This window comes from Crocuta crocuta, unplaced genomic scaffold, assembly GCF_008692635.1.
Source record: "Crocuta crocuta isolate KB4526 unplaced genomic scaffold, BGI_CrCroc_1.0 scaffold333, whole genome shotgun sequence".
Taxonomy (NCBI): domain Eukaryota; kingdom Metazoa; phylum Chordata; class Mammalia; order Carnivora; family Hyaenidae; genus Crocuta; species Crocuta crocuta.
In genome coordinates, this window is record NW_027532856.1 from 2,749,906 (window position 1) to 2,776,795 (window position 26,890).

Sequence of the window (26,890 nt, forward strand, 5' to 3'; positions counted from 1 at the left end):
AAGTGTCAGAATGGAGATGGGGGGGGGGGGCACCTGGGCGGGTCAGTCAGTTAAGCATCAGACTTTAGCTCAGGTCATGATCTCACGGTTCATGAGGTTGAGCCCCATGTCCGGCTCTGCGCTAACAGCTCAGAGCCTGGAGTCTGCTTCAGATTCTGTGTCTCCCTCTCTCTCAGCCCCTCCCTCACTTACACTCTGTCTCTCCTTCAAAATTAAATAAACATTAAAAATTTAAAAAAAAACAATGGAGTTGGGATTCAAGGTAGGCTGATCAGAGAAATCTGGGGTATTAATAGGAGGATCATGTTCTTTTTTTCCAAGTTAGGTGGTTGCTTGTGGTTATCTTTTTCCCACTGGAAAGAACCTGGCTGAGAATAAAGCCATCAACATAAAGTCAGCCATGTATTTTTTCTTAACTTTGTTGAAGCTGCATTTGTATCACTTGCAATAGAAAGAAGTGATACAAAGAATTGTACAAAGCAATTGCCAGTGAGTTATTCTGAAGAAAAAATACATAGAGTTGACGATGACTGAAAAAGAACCATGAAGAGTAGGAAATATATTGGGGTTTTAAAAAGGAATAGAATTCGGATTGGTACAAAGGGAGTAAAGCATTTCAATACAGTCATCATCAAAAGGAGAGATTATAGGAAAGAATAAGGTATCCTCAGGGGACTATGAGGTCATTTTTAAAAAATTTTTTTAAGGTTTTATTTATTTTTGAGAGAGAGAGACAACATGAGTAGGAGAGGGTCAGAGAAGAGGGAGACACAGAATCCGAAGACAGGCTTCAGGCACTGAGCTAGCTGTCAGCACAGAGCCCGACGTGGGGCTCGAACCCACGAACCGTGAGATCATGACCTGAGCTGAAGCCAGATGCTCAACCGACTGAGCCACCCAGGCGCCCTATGAGGACCTTGTATGGAGGTCACTCCAAACAAGTTAGGAGTTTGTAGCAGAGATGCCTAAAATGGCAGATTCAAGACTACTGAACATCTTGAGAGTAAGCTTAAGAAATATTGACTTTGGGGCACCTGAGTGGCTCAGTCAGTTAAGCGTCCAACTTCAGCTCAGGTCCTAATCTCACGGTTTGTGAGTTCCAGCCCTGCACTGAGCTCTGTGCTGACAGCTCAGAGCCTGGAGCCTCCTTCAGATTCTGTGTCTCCCCCTCTCTCTGCCCCTCCCATGCTTATGCTCTGTCTCTCTGTCTCTCAATAATAAAAACGTTAAAAATTTTTTTTAAATTAAAGAAAAAGGAATATGGACTTCATCCCTGAGCCAAGAGTGCAATAGATTTTCAAGCCAAAGAAAGATGTAATAAAAGTAATATTAGGAGGACTAACCTGGCATTGATGTGTACAGTGGCTCAAAGGAAAGGGCCTAGCCAAGAGGCAACAAATAAGAGGTAGTACAGTAGAGACAGTAAACATAATGCCTATTAATCTTAAGTTTAAATAGAAAGCTAACAAGAGTTGTGCAGTCAAATCTAAAAAGAGGAATAACAGGGGCGCTCGGGTGGCTCAGTTGGTTGAGTGTCCGACTTCTGCTCAGGTCATGATTTCACGGTTCATGATTAGAGCCCCGTGTCAGGCTCTGTGCTGACAGCTAGCTCAGAGCCTGGAGCCTGCTTCAGATTCTGTCTCCCTCTCTCTCTGACTCTCCCCTGTTCATGCTGTCGCTCTCTCTCAGAAGGAAATAAAACATTTAAAAAAATTAATAAACATTTAAAAAAAAGAATAACAATTGAATATACTAAGTTATTCATTTTGTCTTATGCTGTAACTGGATGTTTCTAAGAATAACTACACAAATAAATTATATCCAAACTTCATTTCTCAAAAGCTCATAAAGCATAATTTGCATAGTATATTCTCCCCATATGTATATAAGTCCTTCAAACTATAGATTCTTCAGATGAATGTTTTAAAATAATTCTGATTATTCAGAAATGGAAGGAGTGATAGTTATCAATGGGCCTCAAATGGGGATAACTCTGCCCCTCCCCTCTGCCTCAGGTTACTTGGCAGTGTCTGGAGATATTTTTGATTGTGACAGCTCTAAGGGTGCTACTGGAGTCTACGGGATAAAACCAGAGAGGCTGCTAAGCATCCTACAGTGCATAAGATAAACCACCACAACAAAGAACCATCAAGTCCAAAATGTCAATATTATCAAGGTTGAAAACCCATGATATAATACCACTTCAATACTAGGTCCTTAAAAATATTTACTACTTTGGACATTAAAATGACAAGTTCCAAATTTCAGTTTTTAATACACCTCAGAATGTTTTCAGTACTCAAATCTGTTCATGTATTTACATAAATATAAAGCAAAAATTAAAACGTAGAATATCTAAAAGCTTTTACATTGATCCTATGTCCCAGGAAGTAGGAGAAAAGTTTGAATTTTCACATAGCTACTCACACTTTCCCTTATTTGTGCATCCAGAAGATAGTTGTAGGGACAAAATATTATGTGAGCATCTTCTATTAGTTCTCGTGCTGTGTAATATGGACATGCCTTTAGTTTTTTTCCCAAGCTGATGAGGTCTTCTATATCCCAGGCTTTGCACATCCCTTCCAGAGTCTGTAATGTGTGTTGATCACGAATTTTATGCACACCATGATAAAAATAGCAGGATTTGCCCTAAAAACAAATATGCATAACTAAAATGTGAATCAACACAGGAACAAAGGAATAAAACAAGTTTATCTCAGAATTTTCAGAACATCATTAAAGCTACCTACAGGAGAAATGCTACTATAACCACAATCACAATTTCAAAGAAACTATATTAGTTGGGGCACCATGGCTCAGTCTTGATTTCAGCTCAAGTCATGATCTCACAGTTTGTGAGATCAAGCCCTGCATCAGGCTTTGTGCTATTAGCTTGGGATTCTCTCTCTCCTCCTCTCTCTGCCCACCCCACTCATTTGCACTCTCTCTTTCAAAATAAACATTAAAAAAAAAAAAAAAAAGTATTGGTTGACTCATATAGAGCTCCAGGTCAGTATAGATCTAGATACTCCAAATTAACCTGGAAAAAGAAAATTTTTTAAATTATGTTTGTTGTATCCTTGTTATGATTAAAGTGATATTAGGGGCGCCTGGATGGCTCAGTCAGTTAAGGGTCCAACCTCAGCTCAGGTCATGATCTCGCAGTTAGTGAGGTGGAACCCCATATCAGGCTCTGTGCTGACAGCTCAGAGCCTGGAGCCTGCTCTGAAATTTTGTCTCCCTTTCTCTCTGTCCCTCCCCCATTCACAGTCTGTTTCTCTCTCTCTCTCTCTCAAAAATAAACATTAAAAAATCAATAAAGTGATATTTGGCAAAAATATTTCTTGAAGGATATACAAGAACAATGTTATCACTGGTTGCTTTCAAAGACGACAGCTAAGTGACTTGGGAGACAGAAGTGATAGAGATTTTTCTCTGTAGACACTTGTTAAGTTTTCAGTTGAGCCATGAGAGAGTATTACTTAATCAGATATATATAAGTGAAAAGAAGAAAGCAGAGAGGGAAGGATGTCTTAGGGGGAAAAAAATAAAGAGTGTTCACTACAAAATATTTGGAAATTACAAAAGAGTATCAAAAAACTCACTAAATTATCTATCATTCTATCACCCAAAGAATGTACTAGTAACATTTGATGTATTTCATTCCACAATTCTTCTATACATATGTATAATATACATTCATATGAAAACATCTCTACAATGCGACCTAATACTAAAACAATGAGAACAAAGCAAATTTTCCCTAGATATCAAGAATTACTAACAATTTAGCCACAATAAACATTTTTTATAAAACCAGAGTCACTTTTTTTCTCTCCATCTGATTCAAAATCCTATCAGAAATATTTCTCACATCACTAAGTAGTTTTTCATTGTTGCCCACATATGTACATTGAATGAATAGCTATAAACTAGTTTCATTATTGTTGGGCATTTAGACTGTTAACCAACTTTTACATTATAAATAATGTTTCAAAGAGCATTTTAATTTTATGCACATCTCTCAATATTTTCTTAGTCTACAATTTTAGATAGGACATTCTGAGACCAAACAGTACAAAGTATTTTTAAGTTTCATAAAAACCATACCACCAAATTACCCTCCAAAAAGCATATACCATTTTACATTACCCTTTTTCCATAACTTTATCAACACTAATATTATCTTTTCTATCTTTACTATTTAAAAGGTAAAAAATAGAATCTTCTTGCTTTGATTTGTGTTTTTTATACTTTCTAGCAAGGTTTAACAATGCTATTCTACTATATGAACATGCTAACAAGTTTCAACAATAACTTGTATTTCTTCTTTCATGTACTATCTGCTAATGTCCTTTGCTATTCTTAGAAGTAAAAAATTTTATTAATATATGCTAATCAAAAAATGAGAAAATAAGTCCTAGCAACAGTGTGTTATATCTTACTAAAAGATGAAATTAGAATATACATTATTAGAAGTATAAACTTCTATGAATAAAGCACACAATTTGTCAATAACTACCAAAATTTAAAATTTCATCAATATGAATATGTATATAATGCAATGTTTAATGGCCAAAAAAAGGGAAATAAACCAAATGTTTACCAGAAGGTGACATGTTAAATAACTTATGGTAAATTCATGCAAAAGATACAGTCTTTTAGAATAAACATGTGCCAATATGTTTGAGCTTTTAAAAGAATATATACATATAACAAATGCATATTTAAGTGTTTTGAAAAATATACATAAAACTTTACAGAAATTTCCTTGAAGGGTTAAGAAAATAGGAAGAGTAAAAAAAGAAATTTTCCCTTTTTTATGTTATGACTTTCTGTAATTCTGAGTCTTCTAACCACAAATATATTATTTCTCTTTTTCAACTGTCATCTGGGACTAAATGATAGAAGAATGGGCCATTTTTATTTTCATTAATTCTATGTACCAATAAAAAAATTAAATTGTTGTGAAATCCAATATTTATCTTTCTCAGTTTGCTGTCCCTAACAAGTGAAAAACAATTATTGATATGTAGTACATTCTTATCTACAAACTATCCAAAAGCCAAATCTATGTTTTCAAAACATACATACTCATTACATTCACAAAAATCTCTAGAAATTACTGGAGATGGAGTAGAGCATAAAAAGTTCATAAGGTATAAAATAATGTCGACAAATCAAGGACAAAGCATGATCAGTCAAGGGACGACTACTAGTTTCCACAGCTTTGTATTCAGCCATGTATAAAGAACCTGTAAGGTACTAAAAATAAAAATTGAGAGAAAAGGCTTCACCTAACCTTCTTTATTTAGTACATTCTCTATATTTCACTTCCTCTGGCCCATCTATACTACTCTTCTTTATTCCTCAAGATGTGTCAACTTCCTCATACCTTAAAGCCACCTTTTGTTTTGTTTCTAGTATAATCAAAATAACAATAGCTAGGAGTTAGAAAAGTTGTCTGTCTTGCTAATTCGCTGTCAGACATTGGGCAAACCTCAGGGCCCATTTTTCTCATGTGATGAGGCATCAAAAGAGTAAATAAACCAAAAGCCTTTTAAAGATTCCTCAGACCCACAGACTGCCATTTCTAAGGTTCCTCTAAAATCCTGATTGTGGGATCCAGAGACAGAGGGAGACATGCCAAGTATCTTTCATACTGACTTTGATACAGATTGAGTTTAATAACATGACATTCCCCATTTCTTCATTCCAAGTATCTTCTGTACTATGCTAAAAGCTTATATTTGTACCAAATGATCACCAAGATGCCTTCAGAGTATGTAATTATTCACTGTTAAATCTCACCTTTACAAAAAAACATATTTTCTGTATTGAAAATAATTTTTTAGAATTATTTCTGGAGATAATTAGATTTTTTTCTTAACTGAAACAAAAATTAACTTTTAGCAGATAAGTGCATTGCTTTTCCAGTACAGGAGCACTTCTGCAAAAGAAACAGTGAACAAAAACACATGTGCCTTTGGATCAAGCCAAAAAATCAGAAAGTTTACACTTTAAGGGCACTTAGAATGACACTCCTGTGCAGGCTGATAGCAAAACCAGCATGGTTCATCCATTTTAGCAGTGTAATACAACCCTGAGGGGAGTCTGTCAATTGAAGTGTTATCACACTTTAAACTCTTTTTCACTCAAACTGTCAGTTATCTATTTATCATTTCACTTTGGTGATTCAGCCATAGTAAACACAGACACCTATAGTGACTTTGTAATTGGCCATCATTACAATACCAAATTATCTTCAGGACTTGAGAACAAGAAAAAGAATGTTCATGTATGCCTATGACCTAAGCATTCTGAGGCAGAATAAGGTCAGAACAAATAACCTAAAGCAGATATCTTCAATTACTTATAAGCACTGAGAAAGAAATGCATAATACAAAATAATTTATTCAAATTACATGGTAGAAGGTGATCTATCAATCAATTAAATGAAACTCAAGGGCTACCTATCGCTCATAGCTTTTTGTGTAGGAACAACTCTGACAAAATATTAGCAAAAGACAGAAGAACTTTCAAAATATATTAAATTATAAGTCATATCACAGACTATCAATTTATGGTTCATCAATAATTTCTGAGTATATTCCAGGCTTGTAATTTCAGCTCCAGAGTAAACAAGTTATTAAACTGTACACAGACTACCAAACTAATATGGCCAAAAAACTATTAAAACATCATGTTTTTACTAAGAAAGACTTCTCAATTTCCACTTGCCCAAATTCATATTATTCAAGATTTCCCTGGAAAACTTCAAAACCATTAATGACGCATCTTTAAAGTTAATAACTTTTTTGAAAGAGAAGTTTTGTACTAATTAGAATTACATGATAGGACAATCATTATATTTCTCATTCAATTAAAAAACATTTTAAAAATTTACTCAAAAGGAGAGAGCCTAAATAAACTATCTTCTTTTGAAGTTTTAAAATACTGTATATAAAATATATTAATTAGGTCTAATTAAACTATATCACTTATATACTTTTATCTCCGTCAGTGACATCATCCATGTTTGACTATTCTTGGTGGCAGGGTTTCAAAGAAGACATCTGACTAAAATGGAACTCAAGGAATTAAATATCCTCAAACATTAGGACTAAAATCTATGATTTGAAACTCAAAGAAAATTTTTTAAGAACAACTTTACCATAAGAAATTTATCAATACTAGCAATCAATTTGATTTTCATAGGTTATCTGATTATCACTGGAAATACACATATAAAACATGAATACATAAAAAACTGTGTAAACTAAATCTTTTCAGCCTTATTTTTTCTCTAAAACAAAATAACTTTACTCACATTTTTTCCATCCAACAATTCCATGCACTTTTCATTTCTGTTGAAGTTACCCACTACTTCAGGATGGACACAAGTATGATCCCTGCTGGAAAGAATAGTCATTGGGACCCCTGAATATGCTGTTCTCCGGAGCTCTCTAGTAATCTGAGCAATCTGTTTGTGCGTGCGTGTCCCAAAATATATTTTGGGTATCTTGGATTTCCCCCCGTGATCCTTCTTTGCGGTATTTGAGGAATCTTGACTGTTTCCTTGTTTAGCAGAACAACAACACCTGGAACAGTGACCAGGGGGCTGTAACAAAGAAAAGACAAGACAACTCATATCTGGTATACCACAGAAAATGTTATGAAACCTCTCACAGAATTAGAAGCTATAAGTATTAATTCACAACTGTCAAATAAAGAGAAATGCCAAGATATTACATCATCTAAAATTTGCCATTAAGAAGTTATAAATGAGGTTTCCATATTTATATGGTTTTCTAACATATCTCCAACTCTTGAATTCCAAATGTTTTAAATAGATTTTAATTCTCCTCTTTCACAAATTGTAAAAAATAAGACAAAATGGAGGGCAATTTTCAGTTTTGCTTAAACTTCAAGTGAACTTGCAATATTACAGTTTAGAATTGATAGTGCTATTTTTGTTTACAGCGTAACCCATTCAAATATCCTATAATATACCAATATTTTAAAAAGCATTTTAAATATAGCTTACAAAAAAATAGTAATATCAAGTTTAACTTACAATATCACTAAAATCAAGAAAATTATTCTCTAGCAAAGGGATAAAAATTAATGCAAATTATTAATATTTAATAATGAAGTATATCTGCAAGGACAAGTTTTTCTGAAATTAAATTACCTGTCACGGAATGCAAATCCATCATTAAATTATACAGGATAGCTTTCTCTGGACAACTTTAGTCATAATTTAGTTCCATAATTAAAATGGATATATGTCTCCTTGAGTATACCATATGGAACATCAAGAATATAGTCCATTATTTACCTGATTTTTCTCTTCTGTTTTCAAACTCTCAAAAATAAAATAAAAAGTTTAATGCTATATATTGGAACCAGGGGTTTTTAATAACTACTCCCTTTTCAACCTCAATTACTACACAAATGAGACAGAATGCAGCCTCATTTAAGAGAAATACTATAAGATGGTTAGTTTTATATTAGTGGTCAACGATGGGAAAAAAGTTAACTAGCACAGTAGCTTAAGAAAATGTATACTATAGAGTTTTAGTTTAGTAGAACAAATACACCATTTAACTGAGGTTTTTTTTTTTTTAATTATAATCAGTAAGAGTAGACTTCATAAACAAATGCTAAGTCATAGCATGTTACACCACAATACTGGGGATCAAGCTGTCTTTTAGCCTCAACTCAGTGGAAAAGCAAGTTCAAATTACTCCCAGTCTCGCTCAACCTTGTCCGCCATTAAATATTACAATACATGATAGAATGGATGTAAATGTGACCCTTCTGGAGCTGTCACTCACTGGGATAAAAGGTTCACTGATGTGCCAAATAAACAGTCAGTCAAAGCAGATAAAGTTACAGCCATGCTGGAATTGTTACATTCCCCTCTCAGGTTGCCAGTAGCAGCAGATTTCATTACAGAGTGCTGCCACATTAAATAGCCAGTTCCAAATATCCTGCCTTCTATATTGAATAATTACTTATTCACTGAAAGGATAAAAAGAAGAGTTATGAATGGGGCTCTTGTCAACAGTGAGGCAGGAAACAGCTGACATGTGGTTTATGTTACATATGTTGCAATATCTAACAATTTATGGTCACATAGAAGATGGAATGCAAATTGTATCATGATATTTCTGACTGAATTCTTTTTTGGTCTTTGTAATGATCACATTAATTAACCTAGTAAATGAATTAAGATAACGTTAGGTAGAAGAAGTAGTCTATTTTTCCGTACCTTCAATCTTTTCACTCAATTATACTATTCCTCTTCGCGTGATATAGTAAATTAAATACTAAATATTAAACTGAATATTGGAATGCTAGGGTCTNTACATATATATAGATAGTTATATATATAATATATATGGATATATTATATTCAAGCATAAAAATAACCCAATAGAGTGGGGTTTTCTCAAAGCTTAGAAAACCTCCTTTTTGATGAAACTTTCAGAATCAATTCTACTTAAAGCTTTATCACCTACTCCTTTTAATTCCACTGTTTTCTAACCAAAAAGTCCAAACAATGAAATAAACAAAATATGTCAACACCGTATGACAAATAATATGTAACTTGCAGACCTTTATACATATGTATCTTCCACATAATATTTTTCAAATAAAAAGAAATGCTATTATACAGTTTAGTAACTTTCTGTTTTGTATTAAAACTTTTTACTTTTTAAAATTTGGCACTAATAACTTTAAAAAAGGATCTGCCTATCTTAAAAAGTTATGATAGTAGCTATAACTATCAAAAGCTAAAGATCAAGAACTAGTTTTAGAAAACTTTTCCCATTAGAGCAGCTTTATTTAGGTACCTTAAATTTGGTTTCCACCCCATAAATGAGAAAATTATATACTATGGCTAATTTTATATTAAACATGTTTTTGTTTATTAAGTTTTACAGTGTCTGAAGTAATTATATCATCTATGAATTTGAGGCTGACTCTCCTTAAGAATATTATTTTTCAGTGGGTTGTTAGGCAAGTACTGTAGAAGATGGAAAATAAGAAAGAAAGCTCATTCTTTTTCCTTTGCAATATTAAAGAGGAATTATTTCTTCAGAAGTGATCTTCTATTGAAGCTTCCATTCAAAGGATTTGGTACAATCCTACTTAAGATGGAAAAAAACCAAATGTGGCAAAAGAAAAGAGGCATTTATTTAGCTACATAAGAGAATTATTTGTACCAAAATTACCAACTTTCAATTCTGTAAGAAAACTAGAGAAACAATATTGAAAACAGCAATGTCAGGAAGTCATAATATCCTCAAATCCAATTAATAGGCTAACACTTAATGGCCTCTTTCTGAAACACGTTGATCTAGCCATCTTGAAACAATAAATGAATAAAATTAAGTAATTTTGTACCTTTCATTAAATATTTCTCCTGCTAACAAGCTATCGGGTTTATCTTTCATAGTGATATTTTTCTTTTGCTTCTGACCTTTGAATTTTCAGAGATTGCATTAGGAAACTAGAGAATAAATTAAAAAGTGTTCGCTTTCATCCAACATATCTGAATATCAAGAAAGATAAAACACATAGGTTCCCCAAAACCTGTAATCTTTAATACCGGAAAGTGGCTATACTGAGTGGCAGAAACAACCTCTTGAAGATATGGCTGCTTTTCCTATAACTAGAAACTGTCTAGAGTCCTTTTACTTCAACAAAAGGCAAGAAAAAAAACCCAAGCCAAATAACACCAAAATTCTATCATTTAGAGAAACAAAAAACAAAACAAACAAAAACTACTGGGGCCCCTGGCTGGTTCAGTAATGGAACAAGTAACACTTGATCTCAGTGACATGAGTTCAAGCCCCATGTTGGGTATGGAGCCTATATACATACTTTATAAATACATATATTCATAAAGAGAAATGCAAAAGACATATGTGGGTGTGATGGTTGTATTGCTTCCATATGCAGCAGTCAACTGTTTAAAAGTACATTTCAGGGGTGCCTGGGTGGCTCAACCAGTTGAGCATCCAACTTCGGCTCAGGTCATGATCTCACTGCTCTTGAGTTTGAGCCCCTCATCAGGCTCTGTGCTGACAGCTCAGAGCCTGAAGCCTGCTTCGGATTCTGTGTCTCCCTCTCTCTCTGCCCCTACACCCTCACTCTTTCTCTCTCGCGCTCAAAAATAAACATTAAAAAACATTTTTAAATAAATAAGTAAATAAATAAAAATACATTTCAAGGGTGCTTGGCTGGCTCAGTCAGTAGTGTGTGACTCTTGATCTTTGGGTTATGAATTCAAGCCCCACATTGGGTCCGTGGAGATTACTTAAAGATAAAATCTTTTTAAAACTAAAAACTAAAAATACATTTCAAATCTGCAATAGTCAAAACTGTTCTTGGGGTGCCTGGGTGGCTGAGTTGGTTAAGCATCTGACTTTGGCTCAGGACATGACCTTGCGGTTCATGGGTTGGAGTCCCACATCAGGCTCTGTGCTGATAGCTCAGAGCCTAGAGCCTGCTTTGGATACTGTGTCTCCCTCTCTCTGCTCCTCTCCCATTCCCATTCTATCTCTTTCTCTCAAAAATAAATAAACATTAAAAAAGGGGCTCCTGGGTGGCTCAGATGGTTGGGCGTCCAACTTCAGCTCAGGTCATGATCTCACGGTTCATGGGTTCGAGCCCCAAGTTGGGCTCTGTGCTGACAGCTCAGAGCCTTCAGCCTGCTTTGGATTCTGTGTCTCCCTCTGTCTGCCTCTCCCCAGCTCATGCTCTGACTCTCTCTCTCTCTCTCTCTCTCTCTCAATAAAAAAACATTTAAAAAATAAAAACATTTAAAAAATTTAAAAAAAACCTGTTCTTGTAAGGTCAGCAATCAAGGACGACTGAAAATCCTCTTACATCTAATAATTTCTATTCTCGCTCTTGTCCTACTATATAGAAACATATCTAAATTTTTTGAAAAGATAAAGATTGTAAGATTTGATCTTGAAAGACAGGCCAACTTGAGTCCTTGACACTAGTCCTTGAGATTCTCTCTCTGGTCCCGCTCTTTCTCCCCTCTGCCCCTCTCCAATGGTCTTTCTCCCTCTCTAAAAAAAAAAAAAAAAAAAAAAAAAAAAAACAAAAAAAAAAAAAAAAAAGNCTTTTCCACACAACAACAAAAAATACTATGTCTAAACAGTTGAAAAACAAAAGTGAGCATGGTGACTAAATACATTTAAAAATAGAAAATAATAAAAGAATAGCTAGAAACTATTGCATTGCTAGAGAAGTTATTTTGCTAATTAATAAGTCAGGGGACCTTCCAGAAGGAGACTATGAATTGAATTCTGAACACAGACATAAAAGAGTATATTTAATGTGAAAAATAAGTATATAAAAGAAGTAGAGAGGAAAAAGAGACCAAAAAGAAGTTTATTTGTAGGAAATTAAAGGGAAAACTAGGCCCATGGAATAATAACATACTGTTCTGAAACTTTCCACATGTGCTTGTATTGTCTTTCAACCACACTGCAAATTCCTTAAGGAAAGAAACTATGTCTTACGTTTTTTTATATAACTCATTCACTGAACATAGTGTTTTGCATGACTGTAACTGAAATTTTTTTTAATCGATGTACTTTGACTAATGTCCCTAAGCCAAGTACTGTACATGCATTGCATTTTATTTGTCTGTTAGATGCATAATTGATGTCCTAATTTGAAGTTCTTCACATATCAGAAAGTTACTTCAATATAAAAAAGTTAGCTTTAAAAGAAAAAGTACGGAAATTTGTTATTTTTCAAAGCCAAAAAGTCATCTTGTATACTAATATTCAGACCACTTTTAGTTGTGACAAACCATATCCTGATATATTCATTATTAGTAATAACTATCATTTATTAAGGCTGTCCCTGTGCTGAACACTTTACATGTACTATTTCATTTATTCATCCATCCATCCATTCATTCATTCAAGAAACATCAGAATTCTTGATATATCAAGACAATGACAAGGGTCACCTCATCTCACTGACAAAGACTACTTCACTCTTTAATTTTCTACAAAGCATAGTTTGTAGACTGCTTATCAATACCAGTTTGACTCATGTATTACAAAACTGTTTAAAGTTAGTACTCCAAGTGCATTATTTTCTGAATGTAATTACAAAATACTCCTAAGAGTAAGCTATAAAATTTACTTCAAGAAACTATTTTAACTTATTATTAGTTGACATTTAAATCAAATATTTTCTAACAAGATTTACATTATGTTCCATAAGGAAAAAAAACAAAACTCTCAATTAAGAGACTCGTTAAAGCACACATCAACAAAACTTTCCTGTAAAGGGCCAGAGATTAAATAGCTTATGTTTTGAGGGAAATAAGGTCTCTGTTCCTGTAAAAGAATATATTTTTATGATCCCAATGTGGGGAAGGATTTCGTAAACAATATACCAAAAGCACAATGACTGAAAACACAATCTCATTACAATGTAAAATTTCTATTTAAAACGGTACTCCTCTTTATAAGAAAAAAAAATGGGAAAAAATGGCAGCACAAACTAAGATACTTGTACTGTATATAACCAAGGACCATTATCCATAACATACAAAGAATTCCAACAAATTAACTTTAAAAGATAAATAGGTGGCCAAGAATAAGATAATCACAGAAGAGAAAAGCTAAAAGGCCAATAAACATCAGAAAAGATGTATAATCTAATACTCAACCTCATTACTAGTTAGGAAAATGCAAATTAAAATAATAATTCGATCCCATTTCACAGTCACCAGATAGGGTGTTAGAAAGGATATGAAACAATTCTCACAAACTGCTGACCCAAATATAAAGTAGCACATCCACTTTGTAGAGCAAACTGGCAATCTAGTGAATCAGATACATAGACACTTTGACCCAGCATGACACCACTAAGTATACATACTAGAGAAACTCTTGCACATTAAGACAGATACAGTAGGGATATTCTTTGCAGTACTGTCTTAATAGTGAGAAGAATAAGCTAAGTGTATCAACAGAAAGATGGATAAATTGTGAATTTTTTTTCAATGGAATACTATATATAATGAAAAAATAAAAACCAGAGTTGCATGTAACAATATAAACATCAAAAAAAAAAAATGCTGAGCAGACTGAGTATAACTTAAATAAAATTTTATTCTCTCCATAAAATTCCCAAAAAATTGATGATAGGAATAAAACTATAAAACTTTAGGTACAGAATTAGGAATCCCTACTGTGGTAGATCCTCCTTGAAGCTAAGGATTCTAGTGGACAATATACTTGAAAAATGCTGAAAAGAATTTCAAAGGAAACTCAGCATGGCAAATACAGTCTATTCTGATTCTTTCTTAGCTGCTTATGAAAGCATAATAGTTTTCATCTTAATATCTCTTGATCAAAAATTTTCAATCTAATTTACTAGGAAACAGATTTTTAAGTCAGGGTCCATAAACTGTTACAGAAGAAAGGGTTTAAGATCACCCAGAAACTACAGACACAATTTTGTGTTCATTTGCAGAAACTAAGTTCATAACTTTCATCAGGTGCTCAAGAAGACTGACTTATTGGGTGAGGGCTTTATTCAAGAATTTATGTCTGATTTTATAATGAAAATCAAATGGAAAAAGCATTTTCTTTACAACCAACTTGGCCAGACCCATTTATTCTGTAAAGGAATAAACAAGTTGATAGTCCAAAGAAGAAAAATTTATAAATATTACTCTATTGCTTAAAATGCATTTATCTTTTATGTTTGTTACTTACTTAATATTAACATAATTCTAAAACACCTAGTTCACTTTTTATTTCTAACTCCATTTTACAGATGAAAAATATAAATCTGAAAGAGTTCCTCAAATTGTTACAAAATACATGATAAATTTGTGGAGAAGTTGCAATCATAAACTTAAATGTCAAAACAAAACTTTAACAGGATTATTTGCATCTACAATGTAACTTGGCAAAAAAACAACATACTGCCTTTTTTAAAATTTCAGAACACCATGCACATAAAAAATTAGTGGTAAAAAGCCAATGAATGTAGAATTTTACTAAGATCTTTGAGGCATAAAAAAGAGGGTTTATTGTTCATCTTTATCAACGCATTGCTGTTGTCCAAGCCATCTAAACAGGTACTGAATGCCTGTTGTGCAAAATCTCACATAAGCACACACTCTAGATAGCAAAAGTGACATAACTATACCTTTTCAACTATTCTTTTTAAAAAATTCAAACAGTAGTACCCTACTGCCAGTTTCATGATTAAACTGCACAAAGCAGCTGTTTATCCACTCACAGCAACCAGCAGGTGAACCTGATTCAATATTTATCACAGGCTTTCACAGATCACTGCTAACCAAGCAAACGTTTTAATTAAGCTGGAACTTGCTTCAAAGAGCTCATTCAAGATGTCAATCAGCAGGTAAGGGATCAGATACAGTGTCAGGTGAGAGTGTGTAATACAAATCCACAACTTTCTTCATCCCATCGCTGTAAATTAGCCTGCTCTAAAGTTCAGACTCTGATTGTAACAGACTGCCAGTCTCCTGGAATGTGTAACTGAAGTCACTCAAATTCTATTGTGAAGGTTGTAAGCAATATGTTAAACTGCAATGGGCTAGCACATTAAGACAGATCCTTTTCACGGTTGTTTTTTGATACCATAAGTGTTTGTTACCCTACTCTCCACTTACTGTTTACTTTCTTGCCTGGTGTAAATGGGAATTCCTTAACACAGTTGCCCCAGTTTCTGAAAAGTTTATGTTTCAGTAGAATTAATCAAGAAAGATCCAAAGTGGTATAATTTTTTACTTAAATTTATAGCAATTATATTCTATAAAAATTCTATACACAATAAAAATGACCAAACTACTAAGAAGCAAAAATTCACTTGGTTTAAACGCACTTTACACATAAGTGCCTAGGGCAACAAGTCTCAAAGTAGAGTAAGTCACACTGGCCAACTTCATGAGACATACCTACAGTATTTATAACAAAAAAAGAGAGAGAAAAGAAAAAAAAAGAATCAAGAATATAAGTGGAAAAGGGAAAGCTCTTCCTTTTTAAAGAGTGCCAGCTGGGACACCTGGGTGGTTTAGTCGGTAAAGCATCTGACTGTGGCTCAGGTCATGTTCTCATAGTTTGTGGGTTCAAAACCTGCATCTGGCTCGGCACAGATGGAATTCTCTCTCTCCCTCTCTCTCTCAAAATAAAGAAATAAACTTAAAAAATAAACATAAAAAAGAGAGGTGCATGGGTGGCTCACTCGGTTAAGCGTCTGACTTCGACTCAGGCCATGATCTCATGGTTCATGAGTTCTAGCCCCATGTCGAGCTCTGTGCTGACAGCTCAGAGCCTGGAGCCTGTTTTGGATCCTGGGTATCCCTCTCTCTCACTCTGCCTCTTCCCTACGCATGCTCTGTCTCTTTCTCTCTCAAAAATAAACATTAAATAAATAAATAAATAAATAAATACATAAGGACTTCACGATTAAAAAAAAGAATGCCAGCTAAAAAGTATACGTAAACAGAATGATAGGATTTTTAAAACTCACCACTGTGCAACTCCCATGTGATAACTGATTCCTGCAAGCTATCTAAATGGATGCTAAAAGCAGTGAGTGAAAAGTTGTTGGGAAATAAGATATTTACACAGACTCCAAAAATGACACCACAGATTACTTGTTAATTACAAAAACCTGCCTTTATAATGGAGACCTGGTAGTCACCAACCAAATGGTCAAATTTATCATTAACAGTGTGCAAACAGGCATCAATGTGTCTCTTGATGTGATATTAGAAATATGTACTCTTCCGTACAGGAGGATTAGGAGGAACTTAACAGAGGACCATGGGGGAGAAGAAAGGGGAAAAATAATGAGGGAGAGGGAGGAAGGCAAACCATGAGAGACTCTTGAATGCTGAGAACAAACTGAGGGCTGATGGGGGTGGGGGAGAGGGGAAGAGAGGTGATGGGCATGGAGGAGGGCACTTGTGGGGATGAGCACTGGGTGTTATATGGAAACCAACTTGACAATAAACTATTAAAAAAAACAAAAAAGAAATATGTGCTCTTCTTGAACAAAACTACATGATTATGAAATCCAAATAATCAGACAGGAATCAAGCAGAACCCAGGAATAAAGAACTTTGTTAAAAAGATGTATTATTTAGTTGGTGAAAATTAATCCAACTGCACACTTACATGTTTTTCAAACTTCTTTCAATGAACCTTTTAAAATGAGAAAACAAAGATATCCTGTGACCATCTTCCACACATAATTGACCAAAATACTACAAAGAAAACCTACACAAAATAGAGATTTGCCTCTTTCATGAGCATTAGAAAATAGATAAGTTATTATCAATATACAAGTCCCTAAATTGAGCAGCACTACCCCATAGAAGTTTCTGCAATGATGGAATGTTCTGTATCTGCACTATTCAATACACCTGCCACAGACTACCACATGCGGCTATTGAGTATTTAAAATGTGATTAGTGCAACTAGAGACCTACATTTTAATTTGAATCAATTTAAGTAGTTACATGTGACTGGTAGCTACCATATCAGACAATGCAGATTTAAAATACTAACAAAGTTTCTAAATTTAATCTGGAAAATTAACTAGTGAGAATAACTAAAAAACATTTGGAAAAGAAAAATGGGCAAGAATGGTATACAGTCTTATGTATTTACGAATTTAGTGTACATGATAAAGATGTTGTGCTAGGCACCTCTTTAGACATGTGTCCAACCCTATATTCTTAAAAGAGTTTAGAGGCACCAGGGTGGCTCAGTCGATTAAGCAGCCAACTTCAGCTCAGGTCATGATCTCACAGTTTATGAGTTCAAGCCTCAAGTCAGGCTCTGTGCTGACAGCTCAGAGAGAAGCCTGCTTCGGATTCTGTGTCTCTGTTACTCTCCCTGTTCCTCTCTCTCTCTAAAATAAATAAACATTAAAAAAAAAAAAAAAGAGTTTATTATAGCCCCTGCTAAAAAGGTGGATCTAGTAACACATGACCATGCCCAAATACATGCCTCGGCATAGCAAGACCAAGACCAGTAAGATTCACTTTCCCAGGAAAATATTTAGGGCATTTAGACTGAGTTGATTAACTATAAGGAGCATACAAAAATATTTCAGAATTCAAGGCTTTCATTCTGAGATGTCATGGTAAGGTCATAGGATAGACANAAAGAAGAAGAAGAAGAAAAAGAAGGAAAAAGGAAGAAGGAGAAGAAGAAGAAGAAGAGAACTCTGTAGAGAAAGGAAGAGAAAACACACTTCAGGCCCCAAAGGGGAAAAAAAGCTTCCTAAAAACTTTTCAGTTCCAATAAGGGACAATTGTACTCCCTACTAGACCTTTCTTTGAGTAGGCTTTCTTCAAAAGCAAATCATTCTGATGAAGTCAATGGCTGAAATGATCAAAGAAATAACAAGTCTTTCCCTAAACTGAAGAAGTCTGAGTCTTCAATATAATAAAACCCAGTATATAACGAAATAATCAATGAAAATAAATCTCATCTAAATATCCAGCCATAGACTATAAACATAAACTACAGAATAGCCATTCAACAAAATGCAATGTAGTCATTAAAAATGATGCAGAAAATATAAAATGACATGAAAAGATGATCCTGACTTATTATAAAAAGAAATAATTGGACATTATTTGTCTCCTGAGTGACACAACAGTAAGCATATAGCACTTTGTGTTATTCCTAAAAAACAAAAAACAAGGACAAAATCAAACTTGAATCTAATTCAACCTCTAGATATAACTATGATTATTAGAAATCTGGGGATAGAGCACTATCTTAACACCACTAGGATAAATTCAAACAAATTCTGAATATAAGAAACTCTACAAGAGATATAATGCAGTTTTCTCAACAAATAAATGGCATCTCTCTTCAAAGAAATATCATGCAAATACCTTATTTAGATTCTCATTTTTAAAAAGCCAACTCTAAAACAATTTTTTAAACAATCAGAAACAACTGTAGACAGATTGGGTATTAGACAAAGAATTGTTAATTTTCTAAACTGTAATAAATTATCTTTAAAATTTCATTGCTATGTCTTTAAAAGTCAGTATCTATTAGAGATATATGCTAAATTATGCATGGGTAAATGTATGTGAAATCTAATAGTTGTCTGAAAATCTTCCAGTCTCTCAGCCCTATATTGGGTGTAGTGATTAGTTAAAACAACAACAAAAATAACTTAAAAAATAAAAGCTTCTTTTGGGGCACCTGGCTGAGTCAGTTGGTGGAGCGTGTGACTCCTGATCTGAGTTTCTGAGCCCTACACTGGGTGCAGAGATCACTTAAAAATAAAACCTTAAAAAAAAAAAAAAAAAGTCAAGGGCACCTGGGTGACTCAGTCAGTAAGCGTCTGACTTTTGATTTTTGCTCAGGTCATGATCTCACAGTTTTTGAGTTCAAGCCCCATGTCCAGTTCCACGCTGATAGTGCAGGGCCTGCTTGGGATTCTCTCTCTGCCCCTCCCCCATCACAGACACCCACACATGCTCTCACTCTCACTGTTTTTTAAATAAACTTAAAAGTTCTAATCCCTCACTCTTTCCTCTACTCATCCTTCCACAAAAGAAAAAAAATGGCAAGGGGTAAATAAAACAAATAAGGGAGGTAAAATGGAAAGGTACTGATAATTTTTAAGGTGGAGTGATGGATACAAGGGAGTTCATTATACTGTCCTCCTCACTGTCTACTTTGTTTATGAAATTTCCTTAATAAAATATTTTTAACAGAAAGAAAATTTACAAATTCATTTTTATAAAGCAAGTACAACATTGATTCTAAAGCAAATTTAGATACTCTTTCTTTAATTAAAAATAAGAAGAAAACCATACTATCAATACACAAATATTGAAACAATGAATTCTAAATGTAATAGCAAATAGGATTCTTGTACATTTGTACACACACACACACACAGCACCAAAAAGCCAAGAACGAAAGGATAATTCAGTGTTAGGATCTACTAACACAGTTTAACATATTTTAAAAATGTGTAATGGGGCACCTGGGTGGCTCAGTCGGTTAAGCGTCTGACTTCGGCTCAGGTCATGATCTCACGGTTCGGTTCATGGGTTTGAGTCCGGCATCGGGCTCTGTGCTGGCAGCTTAGAGCCTGGAGCCTGCTTCGGATTCTGTGTCTCCCTCTCTCTCTGACCCTCCCCTGCTCGCACAGCCTCTTTCTCTCTCTCAGAAATAAATAAAACATTAAAAAAATGTGTAAAATCACATTCATACCTATAGTTTAATGTTCATTCTTTATGAAAATGCTGAATAGGAATAAAAACATTCTTCTCAACCATGACAAAAAATTATATGCATAATTAATACATAATTAAATCTATGATTCACAAATATATAACTTGCATATTTTAACATATTTATATATGTACACATAATTTATATATAATTTTTAATAACCCAATAATTTATATTTCTATACATATAAAATTTTCAAAAGCCACCTTCATGTTTAATGAAGGAAAGCACAGAATCATTCCCATTAATGTATTGAAGAAGACAATGATGACCATAATTCCTAATGTGCCTGGGAAAATCTCAGTTTATATCTGTTGTTTCAGGTTTATTATTAATAATGCACCCCACCATCTTTCATTCTTAAAAGGGTCCAGTTCTAGGCAATAAATATGATTCTTCTCGTACTATTATTACACTTAACACTGTAACTTTTATATAGAATTGCAAAATAGGAAAAATGATCACTATTTACAGAAGATATGATTGTATACCTGGAAAACCGAGAAAACTTATTGGAACTATTATAATAAAAGAATTCGTTGATGTGGCTCAGTAAAAAAACAGTAAATGGAGTTCAGTAAGAAAAAAAGAGAGAAAGCAAAATTAATTGACTTTACACATAAAATCGTATCAAATTAGAAAATGTAACTGAAGAACAAAATCTCAACTATATAGAAATAATGGATAAATTCCCTAGGAATCAATTTAGATTATATTTAAGTAGTAACAGGTATGTTAGTTAGATGGGGCAAGTCCTTTCACAACCTATATGTATATCAAATCATCATGATGTATACTTTAGATACCTTCTGCCCCTCCCCCACGCTCTCTCACACACACATGCTCTAAGATAAATATAGAAAAAAAATCTTTAAATATCTTACATTTTTTTCTGTTAATTATACTTCATTAAACCTGACAAAAAGGTTGGTAAGAAAATTTTAAACATTAATTAAGGAAACTTAAAAAACACAAAGCAAATGGAAACAGAACATGGTCTTAACATAGATAACATCATAAAGAACTCGACTCCCTTCCAAATAATCTATAAAATATATCAAGAATGTGTTCTAGCTAGACAGTTTAATATTTTTTAATGTTCATTTATTTATTTTGAGAGAGAGGAAACAAGCAGAGGAGAGGGACATAGGGAGAGAAAGAGAGAGTGAGTGGAGAGGGAGAGAGAAAAAGAGAGAGAGACAGAGAGAGAGAGTGAGGGAGAGAGAGAGAGACAGACAGACAGACAGAATCTTAAGCAGGCTCTGCACTCAGTGTGAAGCCTAACAAGGGATTTGATCAAACAAACCATGAGATCATGACCTGAGCCAAAATCAAGAGTCACACACTTAATCGACTGAGCCNCATATATAGGGATATCATCTCCTCTGATAAGCTCTTGAGTATGGCTTTAGATAAAATAACAGCATGATAGATGAGAGAAATAACTGATAAGCTGGACTTTATTACAATTAAAAAGTTCTGTGAAAAAGAATGATGAAAAAATGAGAAAACAAGCCACAGACTAAAATATATATTTGCAAAAGACTTCTCTGATAAACAACTATTATCCAAAATATACAAAGAACTCTTAAAACATAAGAAGAAAAAACAACCCAGTTTTAAAAATGAGTTTTTTAACTCTTTAGATCTCATTAAAACACTTCACCAAAGAACATATACAAATGGCAAATAAGGATATGAAAAGATGCTTCACATGAGGTATCATCCAGGAAATGCAAATTAAAACAAGATATCACTACACACATATTAGAATGGCCAAAATCCAGAACACTGACAACACCAAATGCTGATGAAAATGTGGAGCCACAAGCACTCTCATTCATTAGTGGTGAAATAAAAAATGGTATGGCCACAATGGAAGACATTTTGGTAATTTCTTATAAAACTAAACATACTTTTATCGTAAGATCCAGCAGTCATGCTCCTTGGTATTTACCTAAAGGAGCTAAAAACTTATGTCCACAAAAAAACCTGCACGCAGATGTTTACAGTCACTTTATTCACATAAAACTTGGAAGCAACCAAGATATCCTTCAGAAAGTGAAGGAATAAGCAAACTGTGGTACATCTAGACAATGGAATATTCGGCCATAAATAGTGAGCTATCAATCCATGAAAAAACACAGAAGAACCTTAAAAGCATATTACTAAGTGGGGCGCCTGGGGGGATCAGTCGGCTAATCGTCCGACTTTAGCTCAGGTCGTGATCTCACGGTTCGTGGGTTCAAGCCCTGTGTCGGGCTCTGTGCTGACAGCTCAGAGCCTGGAGCCTGCTTCATATTCTGTACCTCCCTTTCTCTCTGCCCCTCCCCCAGTTACACTCTGTCTCTCACTCTCTCTCAAAACTAAATAAACATTTTAAAAAAAGCACATATTACTAAGTAGAGAAGCCAAACCAAAAGACTACATACTGTATGACTCCAACTATATATAATATTCTGGCAAAGGTGAAACTATGAAAATAGTAAAAAGATCAGTAGTTGCCAGGGGGCTGGGGGTAGGTGGGGAGTAAAGAATAGGGAAAGCACAAAAGACTGTTAGGACAGTAAAAATGCTCAGTATGACATCATGATGATGGAAACATGTTATTATACATTTGTCCTTTAACATGAAGTATGAACTTTGGGTAATTAGGATGCATTGATGTAGGTTCATCAATTTAAATAAATGTACCATTCTGGTGGGGGATATTGATAATAGGGTGCCTATACATGTTGGCAGAGGGCAAGGCATATATGGTAAATCTCTGTACTTTCTCTCCAATTTTGCTGTGCTCCTTAAACTGCCCTACAAAAATAAAATCTCAATAAAAAAAATTTAAAACATAACTGATGATTTGAAAAATGTAATACTGTATTGTGCAAGTATAAAATCTAACAAAAGTTGCACAAAAGATGAGGAGGGAAATGAAAAATATAGTGGTAGAAGATTCTTATATATCATATATGAAGTAAAATATTTTGAAGTACAATGATAAATTTAAGATGCAAATTATAAACCTTAGAGATGCCCCAAACAAATGGTTATGGTTAAGAAAGCAATGGTAGGAAAAGACAGACTCCTAAAACATGTTCAAGTAATTAAAAACAAAGCAGAAAGCGGGGTGCCTGGATGGCTCAGTCAGTTAAGCGTCCGACTTTGGCACAGGTCATGATCTCACGGTTTGTGGGTTCGAGCCCCACGTCGGGCTCTGTGCTGACAGCTAGCTCAGAGCCTGGAGCCTGTTTTGGATTCTGTGTCTCCCTGTCTCTGACCCTCCCTGGTTCATGCTCTATCTCTCAGAAATAAATAAAACATTAAAAAAAAAAAAAGAAAGCAAGCAAGCAGAAAGGAAAGGAGAATAAGAAATAGTTGTGGCAAACAGAAAACTTACAACAACCATATTATTACATTAAATGTAAATGATGTCCAATTGGGGAAAAAAGGGAAGATTCAATAATGTATAAGAAATGCATTAAAAATTTTAAGGGGCACCTGGGTGGCTTAGTCGGTTAAGCGTCCGACTTTCGCTTAGGTCATGATCTCGGCGTTCGTAGTTCGAGCCCTGCATCAGGCTCTGTGCTGACTGCCAGGTCAAAGCCTGGAGCCTATTTCAGAATCTGTATCTCCCTCTCTCTCTGACCCTCCCCTGCTCATGCTGTCTCTCTCTCTCTCCTAGAAATAAAAATATTTAAAAAAAATTTTTTTTAATGTTTTTATTTATTTTTAAGAGAGACAGAGCACAAACACGGGAGGGGCAGAGAGAGAGGGAGACACAGAAGCAGAAGCAGGCTCCAGGCTCTGTGAGCTGTCAGCACAGAGCCTAATGTGGGGCTCTAACTGTGAGATCATGACCTAAGCTAAAGTCACATGGTTTACCAACTGAGCCACCCAGGTACCCCAAGAAATGCATTTTATTTAAAAAAATTTTGTTTTAATGTTTTATTTCTGAGACAATGTGAGCAGGGGAGGCTCAGAGAGAGAGGGAGACACAGAATCCAAAGCAGGCTCCAGGCTCTGAGCTAGCTGTCAGCACAGAGCCTGACACGGGGCTCAAACCCACGAACTGTGAGATCATGACCTGAGCAGAAGTTGGACGCTTAAGCAACTGAGCCACCCAGGTGCCCCAAAAAATGCATTTTAAATGTAAAGACACAGATGGGTTAAAAGTAAAAGGATGAAAAAAGATACACTATGCAAACACTAAGCATAAGAAATCTAGAACGACTATTTAAGACAAGGTAGATTTAAGAACAGACTTTCCTAATGACAGATGGGTTAACTCATCAAGAAGGCATAATTTTAAACGTGTATACCAGTAATAACAAAACTTAAAATATAAGAGGTAAAAATTGACAGAATTGAAAGCAGTAGCAAATCCACAATTATAAGGCCTTCAGTACTCTTCTCTAATTTATAGGTAGACCAAAAAAATCAGTAAGGATATAGAATACGTAAACAACATAATCAGCCAACTTGACCGAACTGACATTTATAGACAACTACACTGAATAAATGAGTAGTAATCTATAAATGAATACATATTCTTAGCAAGAACTCAAGGCATTTATCAACAGATCATTAAATCTAAACGAACTCAAATCATATAGAATGTCTCTAACCACACAAAATTAGAAATCAACATGAGAAAAGTATCTGTAGAGAAAACACCTATTTAGTGTTTGTTTAGATTTATGTAAATAAATCCTCAGAAAAGAAATCACAAGAAAAGTTAGGAAAAAAGTAAACTAACATCAAAATCTGCGTGATATACAGGCACCTGGGTGGCTCAGTAGGTTAAGCTTCCAGCCTTGGCTCAGGTCATGATCTCACAGCCTGTAAGTTGGAGCCCTGCACAGGGCTCTGTGCTGACAGTTCAGATGATTTCACGGATCATAAGATCTAGCCCTGCAATGGGGCTCTGCACTGACAGCATGGAGCTTTGTCAGCACAAAGCCTGCTTGGGATTCCCTTTCGCCCTCTTTCTGCCCCTTGCCTGCTCATAAGCATGGGCGCACACACACTCTCGTTCTCTCTCTCTCAAAAAATCATTAAAAAAGAAAAATGTGTAAGTTTTACTTACACAAAATAAGATGCAAGGTCCAGACTGCTTCACTGGTAAATTCTATCAAAGTTTAAGAAAGAAAAAATAACAATAGGTCTCAACTCATTTTATAAGGCTAGGCTTACCCTGATATCAAAACCAAAGACATTCTAAAAAATAAAGACCAATCAATATCCTAACAACACAGATGCAAAAGCAGCCTTAGCAAATTTAGCAAATCAAATCCAGCAATATATAAAAAGGGTCCTGCACCATGACTAAGTGGGTTTTACCACAAGAATGAGAGTTTGGATCCACAACCAAAACCCAATCATTATAATTCACCATATCAACAGGATATGGGAGGAAAATCCTATGATATCAATGGATGCAATAACATTTAAAACAGGAAATTGAACATCCATTTCTTATAAAAACTTTCAACAACCTAGGAATAGAAAAAAAAAAACAAAACTTCCTTAACCTGATAAAAGGCATACACAAAATACTGATGGCAAATGTCATATTCAATGGTGAATAAACCAATTCTATTGAGGCTTTCCCCTCAAGATGTGAACAAGGCAAGGATATCCACTCTCACTACTCTAATTCAACCCTGTACTGCGTATCTTAGCCACTGCAATTCGGCAAGAAAATATGTTAAAAGTGAAACGTTATTGGGGCGCCTGGGTGACTTGGTTAAGCGTCCGACTTTCGCTTAGGTCATAATCTCACAGTTCNGTAAGATAATGTTTACAGAGAATATAAACATACAATTCTGTGTACTTAAAAAGTAGTCCCACAAAATCTCCAATACCAACTAGAACCAAAAAATCAATCAGCAAAGTTGTAGATTACATGGTCAATACACAAAAAATGAACTCTATTTCTACAGACACCTGGTGGCTCAGTCAGTTAAGCGTCTGGCTCTTGGTTTCAGCTCAGGTCATGATCTTGCAGTTTCATAAGTTTGAGCCCCGTGTTAGGCTCTGCACTGACAGCACCTAGCCTACTTAGGATTCTCTCTCTCTGTCCCTCCCCCACTCACACTATCTCTCTCTTAAAAATAAATAAACTTATCTTGAATGCTGAAAACAAACTGAGAGCTGATGGGGTGGGGGAGATGGGAAGGGGGGTGATGAGCATGGAGGAGGGCACTTGAGATGAACACTGGGTGTTCTATGGAAACCAACTTGACAATAAACTATTTAAACAAACAAATAAACTTAAAAAAATAAACTATTTTATAATAAAAACACATAACTAGAAAAGAAAATTCAAAGTGGAATCATACAATATTTGTTTTTTTGTGTCTGGCTTATTTCTCTTCAAGGTTCATCTATGTTGCAGCACATTTCAGAATTTCCTTCCTTTTTAAGGCTAAATATTCCATAGTATTTATATACCATATTTGTTTATCCATTCATCTGTCAGTGGACACTTGAGTTGTTTCTACTGTTTGGTTATTATTAATAATACTGCTATAAATACTTCAAGTATGTGTTTCAGTATCTGCTTTCAATTCTTTTGGATA

The 26,890-nt window shown here is 34.6% G+C and overlaps 1 protein-coding gene across 1 annotated transcript in view; it reads right to left on the reverse strand.

The window, feature by feature from the left end:
• BRIP1 (BRCA1 interacting DNA helicase 1) overlaps positions 1 to 26,890 on the reverse strand; it is a 171,696-nt gene that overhangs the window by 114,537 nt on the left and 30,269 nt on the right. Inside the window, 2 exon segments of the mRNA XM_077745525.1 lie at positions 2,428 to 2,649; positions 7,331 to 7,621. Of these exon segments, the coding sequence (XP_077601651.1) occupies positions 2,428 to 2,649; positions 7,331 to 7,621 (513 nt within the window).